General features: G+C 38.3%; 1 protein-coding gene and 1 non-coding gene across 2 annotated transcripts; both read left to right on the plus strand.

Moving 5' to 3' along the window:
- The first annotated feature begins 6,652 nt into the window (after positions 1-6,652).
- TRNAV-CAC (transfer RNA valine (anticodon CAC)) lies at positions 6,653-6,726 on the plus strand. Its single transcript has one exon. It is a non-coding gene; the product is annotated as a tRNA-Val (tRNA).
- Positions 6,727-6,943: 217 nt separating this feature from the next.
- Positions 6,944-11,134, plus strand: LOC116261749 (transcription factor HY5-like). The gene is made up of 4 exons (XM_031640594.2): positions 6,944-7,194; positions 7,397-7,562; positions 10,577-10,733; positions 10,857-11,134. Exons 1-4 carry the CDS (start codon positions 7,086-7,088, stop codon positions 10,929-10,931), a joined length of 507 nt encoding a protein of 168 aa, XP_031496454.1. The 5' UTR covers positions 6,944-7,085; the 3' UTR covers positions 10,932-11,134.
- The last annotated feature ends 230 nt before the right edge of the window (positions 11,135-11,364 follow it).

Raw genomic sequence — 11,364 nt, forward strand, 5'->3', positions numbered from 1 at the left:
TCCAAGGCAAATGGTAAGTTTCCAAATCATCCTCTAACGTTTTCTCTCCCAACGTCAATAATTCAACGGTAGGGAGATAAGCAAGACAACTTTTATTTTTAAAACTCCCCCCTCAAGTGAGGTGTAGATATTCATACGCCCCCACTTGATCAATATTTTCTGATGTAACTCTCGAGTCAAGCCCTTAGTAAGTCCGTCGGCTAGTTGTTCTGAGCTTATGATGTAGGGGGTAGATATTTCACCTTTTTGTACTTTCTCACGAACATAGTGACAATCTATTTCTATATGTTTGGTTCTTTCATGAAAAACTGAGTTCGCTGAAGTATGAATAGCAGCCTGATTGTCACAATGCAGAGGCATAAGGAGATGAACCTGTAGCCCAATTTCTAATATAAGGGTTTTAATCCATGTAAGTTCACTAGCTATTGTAGCTATAGCTCTATATTCTGCTTCAGCACTGGATCTGGACACAACACTCTGTTTTTTGCGTTTCCAAGACACAATGTTTCCTCCAACAAATACACAGTAACCAGTTGTAGATTTTCTGTCTGAACTTCCTGCCCAATCTGCATCGGTGAATCCTTGAATTTGATGATGACCATTCCTTTTGTACCATATGCCTTGTCTTGGAGTTCCTTTTAAGTATTGCAGAATGCAATGAATAATTTTTCAATGATGTTCTGTGGGTGCATGCATACACTGGCTAGCGACGCTGACTGCATAGGTTATGTCTAGTCTAGTGATGGTAAAGTATATGAGTTTTCCTACTAGTCGTTGGTAGCCTTCTTTGTTACAAATTGGATCATCTTGAGTAATTTCAATTTTTTGTCCAACTTCAGTTGGTGTCTCTGCAGGCTTGCACCCAATTTTTCCAACTTCTTTAAGCAAGTCTAAAGTATATTTTCGTTGAGAGAGCAACAAACTCTTGCTTGAGTGAGCAATTTCAATACCTAAAAAACAACGAAACTTTCCCAGATCCTTTATGTCAAAAACATTGCCAAGCAGTTCTTTAGTTTTCAAGATCTTTTCTTCATCAGTCCCTGTCACGATAATGTCATCCACATATACAAGTACGATAACCAGATCACTATCCTTCCGTTTGATAAATAAAGAGTTGTGAGCATTGCTTCTTACAAAACCATGTTCCTTCAAAAAAATACTCAACCGATAGTGTCATGCCCTTGGAGATTGTTTCAAGCCATAGATTGCCTTGTGAAGTTTGCACACCAATTTTTTTGTTAGCTTCTTGAGGATGTCCAGGAAGAAGATTCATGTACACTTCTTCTTTCAAATCTTCTTGCAAAAAGACGTTTTTAACATCAAGTTGATATAAGGGCCAATTGTAATTACATGCAACTGATAATATCACCCTTATTGTATTCATTTTCGCTACAGGCGCAAAGGTTTCTTCATAATCTAAGCCTTGAGTCTGTGTATACCCTTTTGCGACAAGCTTGGCCTTATATCTTTCAATACTCCCATCACTTTTGTATTTTATTTTATACGCCCAATGACACCCAACAACCTTTTTTCCTGGAGGTAGCGTAACAATGTCCTAAGTTTTGTTTTGATGTAAGGCACTAAGTTCTTCATCCATGGCTTTTAACCACATCGAGTCTCTTTTGGCTTCTTCATATGTAGTTGGCTATGAACAATTAGAGACTCTTGATATATATGCTCTATGCAGGTGGTTAATCTTCTCATACCCAATATAATGTTTTATAAGATAACTTGTAGAAGTGTAAGTGACATAATCTGATAACCGAGTAGGTAGCTTGATTTGTCGCTCTGATCTTCTCATAGTGATTTGGGTGTCATTTTCGTTGGCAGCCACTGCAATGGTTTGAGTATCATTCTGATGATCTGGAGCTGCAATTTCAGTATTAGCTACTTCGAATCCTTTTGGTGAATTTCGGATTCTTCTTATGACGGTAAACTCATTGTAATGATCCATAGTTGGTCGCACGATCTCCCCCTGAAGGCAAGTCTCATCAAGAACGTTAGATGTAGGAGGAGAATTTTCTTTCATAATATGATTTTTTGGTATTAGGTGATGAAAGTAAGGTGTGTTTTCATCAAACACAACATCTCTAGATATAAAAAGTCGCTTTTCTTCTATGCTATAGCATCGGTATCTTTTTTGTGAGATAGAATATCCTAGAAAATACATTTAAGAGCACGACTACTAAGTTTGTCTATGTTTTGTCGCTGCCTAGAGACAAAAGCAACACAACCAAAGGTTCGCATGTGATTTAAAATGAGCTTATGTCCCTTTAAAATTTCAAGGGGTGCACGATCCTTAAGATTTTTGCTAGGCAATCGGTTAATAATATAACAAGCATTCATGATGGCATTACTCCAATAAATCTTAGGGACATTCATTTGAAATAACAAGGCACGAGTAACTTCAAGAAGATGTCGATTTTTTCTTTCGGCGACTCCGTATTGTTGAGGAGTGCCCACACAAGTAAATTGATGATCAATACCACATTGTTTTTCAAAAATTTCAAATTTAAAATTTTTATATTCAATACCATTATCCATCCTTAATATTTTGATTTGTTTTCCATATTGATTTTTCACCATATTATAAAACGTTTGAAATTTATCAAAAACTTCATCTTTAAATTTGAGCAAATAAATCCACGTAACCTTTGAAAAATTGTCTATAAATGTAACATCATACCGAAAACCAGAATATGAAACCACAGGGGCTGGGCCCCAAACATCAGAATGAACCAAATCAAAGGAATTTTTAGCATTAGTATCGGACTTTGGAAAAGGAGGTCTACTCATTTTAGCATAGCGACACACATCACATGTTTGACAATCATAATAATATGTATGAAATAAACAATTCAGTTTGTAGCTAGAAGGGTGGCCTAATCTTTTGTGCCACAATAAGCTATCAAATCTAGCAACCATGGCCTTGCTTTCTTGTTCCAGCACATATAAACCCTTAGCTAATCTTCCTTTACCAATCATCTTCTTTGACAATCTGTCTTGAAAAACCACATCATGAGGTGAAAATATAATATCACAGTTCAATTCCTTAGTAAGTCTATAAATAGATAATAAATTTGTAGATAGACTAGGAACTACTAGAGCATCAATATTTTGTTCACAATTAAGAAGATGAACATTACTAATACCTTCTACTTTTACCTTTCATTCATCTACAATAATCACATAGTCATTTCCATGTACATGTTTAATATTTGATTGATCTATAACTGAGAGCACATGTGTTCGCTTGCTCCAGAGTCAAGCCACCATAGTAGTTGTTTTTTTTTGTTTGTAGACACTTTGTAAAAGTTCTGTAATAGTTTTCAACTGAGCAGCCACAACAACATCTCCTGTAGCAGCGGAATGGGCAGTTGCGGCAGATTCAGTTGATCGACGAGTCAAAGGTTGGTCTGGCTTCCCATGCAATGTCCAACACCTCTCACGGGTATGTCCATCCTTCTTACAATAGGTACAGGTGAACTTGCTGCGATTTTGGTTTCTTGGTTTATTTCCAATGAAACCGCGGCTATCTTTCTTCCCCATGGTAGCAGCAAAGGCAGTGGTATTAGTAGTAGTATATGCTGCCTTATCCGAGCCGTCGACTGATGAAATAATTTGTGGCTTGTGTTGATCTGAGTTCATGACACGTCTACGAATTTCTTCTCTTATAAGCATAGATAAGATACTTTTGACTGAAGGTAATTCCAGTGAGAGAAGGATTTGACTTCGAAGATGCTCAAAGTCATTTCCAAGATCAGCAAGAAGTTGAAAAGCTTTCTCATGTTCTCTAAGCTTCTTTGATGGAACATTATCCGAGTAAGTCATGGTGCATAGATCATATTCATCCCATAGACGTCTCATTTTACCTTAGTAATCAGCAATGCAAAGATCATCTTTCTTAAGACTATGGATTAAGCAAGACAATTGATACATCCGAGCCACATTATTTTGTTCACCAAACATTTCTTTGGCATTAATCCATATGTCACGGGCAGTAGTAGCACGCATAAAATATTCAGCAATTTTTTATTTCATGGAATTTAAAAGCCAAAACATAACCATATCATGACTGATTTCCATTCCTTATACTTAGCATCTTGAATTTCTGGTTTAATAATTTCTCTATCAACATATCTGAGTTTTGATCTACCGCTAAAATATAAGGAAACAGATTTTGACCAAGACAGATAATTTCTTCCATGTAGCAGGATAGAGATGATTTTAGAATTTGGTACCTGTTCTTGAACGAGTATTCGTTCAACCGAATAATCTGACGTCATGTTTGTTGCAGCTATAAAAAAAACACCAAATTAGAGCACCCGCTCTGATACCATGTACAAAATAAATCAAATAGAAGAAGACACGATTTTACGTGGTTCGATCATTCAGACCTACATCCACGAGAGAACACACCACACCTCGTGTGATTTTTTCTATTATCTTGTGCATAGAAAGATAGCACATAATAAATGGAACGAATAGAGCAAAGGCTCTTTACAAGGTAACGTATGCCATTAAGGAAGCTATCCAAGGCAAATGGTAAGTTTCCAAAGAGGGTCTTCTCCAACGTTCATCCTCTAACGTTTCCTCTCCCAACGTCAATAATTCAATGGTAGGGAGATAAGCAAGGCAACTTTTATTTTTAACATGCGGCCTCCTTACATGGCTCTCTTTTGCCAATCTTCAGCAGGTGCATTAGTTTCAAAACATAGACAAGCTCTTTTTACAACTTTTGGCGCCCCTCCAAACAATCTTCAACCCATTTCAACCACTCTTTCTGGTTGGAAATCACCCGAATACTTTTAGAACTTTCATGCATAAAACCCCTCAACACTTTCGCCAGCGAACTGGATTCAGGGAACAGTTTTCTTTCAGGTAATTCAAAAACTCCTGAAATGTAAAGACTACCCTGACGTCCCTACACTCCATAAGCCATCTTTCAAACCTGTTTATTACCTGTTGAAGCCATTTGAGTACAGGTTTCACTGTCTCTAATGTTAAGCCTGCAACCAAGAATGAAGCCATATTTTACCATCTAAAAGATCATTTCGTTTGTTGCGGTTCAAGAAACAGTGATATTCTTTACAATTCAAGAGGTCCATGTCCAAAGTATGACAATCGGAGTAAACCGGCAAGTTTAAGCCTTTGTGCAACTCCGATTGCCTTACACACAGGGGGGAAAGGTTCATTTTGGAAATTTTTCGAGACATGAGAGACTCCAACTTAAAACACCAATGTAAATTCTGATCGGAATCTGAACGAAATATGAATGTTGTTGACGATTTTACATCCAATCTGAATGGATTGGATTTTTCTGTTAAGTCATTCAGTTTTACAGAAACTGCAGTACATCACTTTCTCAGTAGTGTATATAAAATCATGATCTCTTAAACACTTAAGGCCTCCTTATCAATCTTTTTCCCCGATGGGAGGTGATGAATGCAGAAAAGTGAAAATGAGATCATACCAGCTAGGTGACACCACTTTGATTAAAGTGAACATGGAAAGAAAATGAATTGTGTCCAGCAATGGATCATACAGAAAGCAACCGTTTTATATTTGTTCACCAAGCTTAAGAAAAATCAGTATTCCTCAAATAAAATATCAAATTCTGATAAGAACGTGATCAATTGGGTCGTCATCCTCTACGAATCTGTACATGCAGAGAGGGTCTCCGATCCACCCCTCAACTGACTGTTTAGGTGCCTTAGACTTTAGCTTATAAGAAAGGCAAGAACCAAATTGGTGCTACTTCCTTTGATATCATGCCTATATTTATGCAAAAAAATTTAGAGCCCCACTCTCATGATTTAGCCGTAACATGTTTTAGAGAAGAAAAGAGAGGACATCAAAACCAATATATGATTAAAAGAAAAAAAAAACTGCTTTGTGGAAATTTGTAAGTAAATATTGTTTTTACCACAAATCGTCTTTTGTTTTTTTTTTCTATACGAGAGTGGGTTTCCTGGAAGTTGTGCTTGGATGACACCTTTAAGACAATGTTTTGTGATAACATGGCTTTTTACGAGTTCTTAAGGTTCGGTTTATATGTTATGTTTGACTAGCAAGACAAAAACCACATCTCCTTTGGATAACCTTTGGGGGGAATGGGAGGGGAGGTTGTTCCCTATAAAAATAAGTGTTTTATTAAACCGGGTGTTTCACAAACCCAGCTTTGGCCATCACCCAAATACACTTACTTTAAACGTCTTTAAGGGTTGTCAATAAATCCGATTTATGTCCAATGTCTGACTTAAAAAAGTTGGATTCAGATGTTAATTTAAATTCAGAAGTAAGGAGTGCCTGATTTAAGACTTTCATGATTTGAGATTTATGGATTTAAGATGAGAGCCTTGATCTAACTCTACTTTAAGATTTTCATGATTTGAGATTTATGGATTTAAGATGAGACCCTTGATCTAACTCTGCTTTAAGATTTTCATGATTTGAGATTTATAAAGTTAAAGATAAAACCCAAAAAAAAGTGTAACTAACTTTTCTTATCTTACATGTTAATGAATGTTTGTTTACATGAAAACTCTATTTGATAATCCGTATGAAAGGTAAGAGTGCTAATTGGAGGGAGCAAAAAGTAGTTCTTGCAAAGTAGATACATTAAAGTCACGGGGGCAAGCTCAACAGCTACGTCTGGGTGGTGTAGTTGGTCATCACGCTAGTCTCACACACTAGAGGTCCCCGGTTCGAACCCGGGCTCAGACATTTTTTGCATGAAACTTTTGTTTCGTCTGATTTTCTTTTACAACTTCCGTCGAAATCAAGGGTTCATTTTAATTACGGCTTTGACTTTACTTTGTAGGCCTTTCATTTTCCGTTCATCTCCGTGTTGAACGGTGAAGATAGAGTGCCCGTAATTCCCCGAGCTTTAACGTGAATATCTGCAGTCGGCCGTCTGCCTCCTTCCAAACGGTTGATTTCAATGGGCAGTGGAAACCTATCGAGCGCGCCAGCGCCTTCCACGTTCCACGTCCTCCCGCCACTCCTCTCCGCCGCCACTCCGCACTCCCAAAAGACCAGCGAGTTCAAGCCATGGCACCTGCTCGTTGGTTCCCGTTCCGGCGATGGCGCTGCTTCCGGACGGCCGCTTCTCGTCGGCGAATTACGGGGAGCAAGGCTCCTCCTCTTCTTGGAGAAACTCCTTCCCATCTGTAGTTAAGGACGCCAAACTGGGTCCGTCTCCCTCTGCTCTTTCCTGAAAGCACTTCATAGTTGGCTCTCGTTGTTTTCTTGTTTCCTTTTTATTTTTCCTTTTTTCTTCCTCTGGCTTGATGGTTCGTGCCCACTGTTTTAGTTGATATTATGGATGAATTCAATGCCTCTGTTCTGTTCGTCTAATAATTTGGCTGTCACGGGGTGGTGGTGGTGGTGGCAGAGGAAAGCGATGATGATGTGTTTACCGTTCCGGAGATGGAGGCTCAGTTGACGAACGATTCGACTGCCGGTGGTGCGGAAGTCCAGCAGAGCAACGGAGGTGCCTCGTCGGAGCAGCGCCGGAGAGGCCGGGATCCGGTGGACAGAGAATACAGGAGGCTCAAAAGGTCGAGTTCTTGTTGTCTTGCTTTTTGCCGTTTCTGCCAAGTGATCGATATATATAGACTTATGCTCCCCCATATCTTGCGAGTTTTATGCTTTAGAATTTTGGACAACCTTTTGTGTTTTCCTTTTAATGCTCTTTAGGAAAGGAATTGGTTTTGGTGTATGTTTAGGGAAACAAGGGAAACCAGGGGTTGAGATATTCGGGCTTTTGAAAATGTAGTAGTCAAATTGGAATATTTTGTTGGCCAAGGCTTTGGTTCTGTCTGTTGGTTAGGCAAAGTTCGAGATTAGGCATTGCAGATTAAAAATTTAAAAGTTGGGTATCCTCTTCTGTATGTATCTTGGATGTTTTTAAGTAGTTATAAGTCCTGTTAGGAATACAATCCTTGGAGTTCTTCGGTTGCATTTGCGTTCATTTTCTCTTCCTGGATATAGAAAGTCGTTAGGACAATATGGTGATTGTGCAGATGTGATTTCCACTAAAAGTGATTGCAGACTATTTTGTATGGATTAGTAGCCCTTGTTGCTGTGATAACTGCCAAGATTGACACAGTTTATTTAATATGGAAGTATGGGCCTCCAAGATTGGTATTGTCTCTCTGAAAAAATACCGGTTAGATTCTTTTTGAGAGCTATTAATTTAGATGTGGATATTTTTTCAACGCCTAACAAGTTGTTCATGGTCTGTCCAAGATGAATTCCACAGCAACCATCATTTAAAGTAGATTGTGGGGGATACACAGGGATGGATGTAAGGTTTTACCTTTGAATATGGAATCCACAAAAGGTTCTTCGGAGCACTGTCTTATGTATCTAGTATTCATTACCACTGAGAAGCAGAATGGAGTAATGAAAGGATAGGCATGCTTAGGTGATTCTTCTATGGATATCAAGTACTTTTTGTAAATTCTCTAGATAATCAAATAGGATATCATCGCCTTATCCCTGCCTCTGTGATATTGTGGTTCCTTATTCATATGCTGTTAATCGGGTGATGTCTTCTGCATTTTCTCTTGGACTCTGCACTAAAAGGGTTGATTTGGATCACCAAAATTTGAAAGAGGGTTTTATGATTGCCAGTGTGGCGTGCTTAGACCTTACTTTTATGGAGTGTTCTTTACAGTCAGGGGTCTCAGTAAGCCATGATATTAACGAAGCCCCATCATGGGTCATCAAACTGACCTCCAGCTGTTCACATAAACGGCGCTTGCGTTCAGTGACCTGGTGTTTATACATTTAAATCTACTTCACTTGATGCTTGTAGGGGACTTACACTCATTGGCTTGACATTCATGTTCAAGCTTGTTTCTCTTTGTGGTATAAATGTTCAGTAGAGTTTTGCTATTTCAGGGAAATAGAGAAACAATGGCAAAGTACTGCCAAGTGCCAAATGCATAAAAAGCTTAAAGTTATACTTTCAAAATTGTTTTGTCCCTTGAGAAAATAAGCATTATATAGCTGGGTATGTGGGTATTCTTTATTGTAAGGTGTTTACTTTGTACCTTGAGAATGATCGACCTTGTATCCACAGTATATGGAGATTTCCTCTTGCAAAGGCTCTTCATATTCACTCATGCTTACTCCAATGAACAATATAGGGACCCAATTTTGTTCATTAGGACCACTATATCAGAATTCCTATGTATGAATCTGCATCATCCTGAGGACATGGTTTCATGCAGTGATTTCAGCATATTTATTAACACATGAGATCTCCTTTGGAATCTCGTTTGGAATATGAAGTATCAACATATCTGTTAGGATAAGACAAGTCCATGATGAAGTCTGCCTCCAAAGCAGGCAGATGATAAGCATTGGAATTCTCAAGGTAACCGCAATTCAGAGGACCACCTTTTATCGACAGAAAAACATAATAACTCATTTTCATTGAGACCAGCATGACTCATACACTTGATGTCAATGTTATAACTTACAAGTCTGTGGCTGATTCGCTCCTCCTGTTTACACATGTTAGTGATGAACTGAGGGCTTACTTTGTTTCTGATTGAATTTATCCTGTTTGCACATGTTAGTGATGAACTGAGGGCATACTTTATTTCTGATTGAATTTAACAAACGTAGAAATCAGTATCAAATCCTTGATTTTTCTCCTGTAGCTGTAAAGTTGTAGACTTTGACATGGCAAGCACTTTAAAAGAGACTTTGCTGTTCTAGTTCTCCTTTATGTTTATCCTATCCATTGCAAGTGGGACCATTCAAATGCTTGAGGTCAAGGGTTATAGCAGTACTGAGCGTAGCTGCATTGACTTCTATAATAATGCAAAGTCATTAGTGTCTTGTTTGTGCACTAAACGTTTTTTTACGTACTTGCATAAGTTTAAATGTCAATACAGTGGAATTTATCAAATTCCTTTAAAGGTGCTAAGAAGACTACTAAAATGTATTAAATAAATGTCAGGAAATCTATGTAGATGCTAAAATTTAACTCTCACATATCCAACGTTGATATGGTAACTGCATGGGTATGCCTGTTAACCACTTGATCCTGCAAATAGGCTGCCATGCCGAGTTGGTTTGGTGGTACAGCTGTTAGTAACTAATGTTGTATTCTATCTCTAATTCTAATGTTTATGTTTTTTTGTGTGTGTCTCTGTATTACACCCTTGCCACGCTCTGCATCCAGAATCATGTAACATAACTGGTGAGGCAGTTATCATGTAACATAACTGGTGAGGCAGTTATCTTCTGAGTGGTTTGCATCTGTGCTTGATGAATACTCTACTGAAGGCTGCATGATGAAAATTTCACTGAGAGTAATTGGTATAGATTTTCAAATTGGTGTCACTCTTGCAGTTATGCACATGTTGGCTTTCTGGCAGATTCTTAGATAAGTTAATTTCATAAGAAGCTTTGTGTGGAGAAGATCCAACAGATTATTTGGGCTTTGTGGTTTTATCAAAACCTTCATACACTGAACTCTGTTGTGATGCTTGCTTTTGTTGATTACCGTCTGGTATGTTATTGTCCTTGACGTGCAATACTTGTTTCTGTATAGGCTATTAAGAAACAGAGTATCCGCCCAACAAGCGCGGGAAAGAAAGAAGGTGTACGTGAATGACCTGGAGGCGAAGGTGAAAGAATTAGAAGACAAGAACTCAGTATTGCAAGAAAAAATATCAACTTTGGTGAATGAGAATACAATGCTAAGAAAGGTAAACCTTCGCTTGGAAAGTGTTGTTCCAGTCATCCTTGGCCACAAACTTCAGCTGCCAATCTTTTTCTTGATCAAGTTTTATCTCGGCCTTCTCCATACCAAAATTTCCTGCTGTGTCCAGGTTATCATGAATACGAGGGTGAGAGCTGATGAAGAATCAGAATCTTGTCAGAAGATGGTTGGCCATGGTTCATGAGTCGTACAGGCACTGCGATGGATTCATTCTCTCAGCAGCTATTTGGGTGGTTTTCTTGTGATCTCTTTCATGCTTGATTTTGGAGCCACATTTTCATGGCAAACCAGTGTCTAAACTGTTCAAGGTCAGGAGCAGTTGCCTAGGAAGCTGCAAGCTGGTCTTGGCACCATTTCTCATGAAAGATAAGTCATCTTTTATTTTTCCCCTTTTGCTCGACGAAGTCATTCCTTTTGTCTTCAGATAACAAAATTAATCGGTACATTTGAAAAGTTTGCATATGCTAAATGCAAATCATATATGAAAAGACACCAGTAATTGCAATGTCTAGTCGAGATGTTAGCTCAAAACACGAGTTTGAACGAACCAACATTAATTGTTTGACATGTTTTTCCTTGTATCGAGCTGTCGAAAGGTTAGATTCAACAATATGAGC

This window comes from Nymphaea colorata, chromosome 10 (genome assembly GCF_008831285.2).
Source record: "Nymphaea colorata isolate Beijing-Zhang1983 chromosome 10, ASM883128v2, whole genome shotgun sequence".
Taxonomy (NCBI): Eukaryota; Viridiplantae; Streptophyta; class Magnoliopsida; order Nymphaeales; family Nymphaeaceae; genus Nymphaea; species Nymphaea colorata.

What these genes read in the sequence shown, in the direction of transcription:
- LOC116261749 (XM_031640594.2), top strand. Translation starts at nt 7,086, where the DNA reads ATGGCGCTGCTTCCGGACGGCCGCTTCTCGTCGGCGAATTACGGGGAG. An exon ending in GAATACAGGAGGCTCAAAAG is followed by an intron (nt 7,563 to 10,576) that starts GTCGAGTTCTTG and finishes GTTTCTGTATAG; the next exon opens with GCTATTAAGAAACAGAGTAT. An exon ending in AGAATACAATGCTAAGAAAG is followed by an intron (nt 10,734 to 10,856) that starts GTAAACCTTCGC and finishes TGCTGTGTCCAG; the next exon opens with GTTATCATGAATACGAGGGT.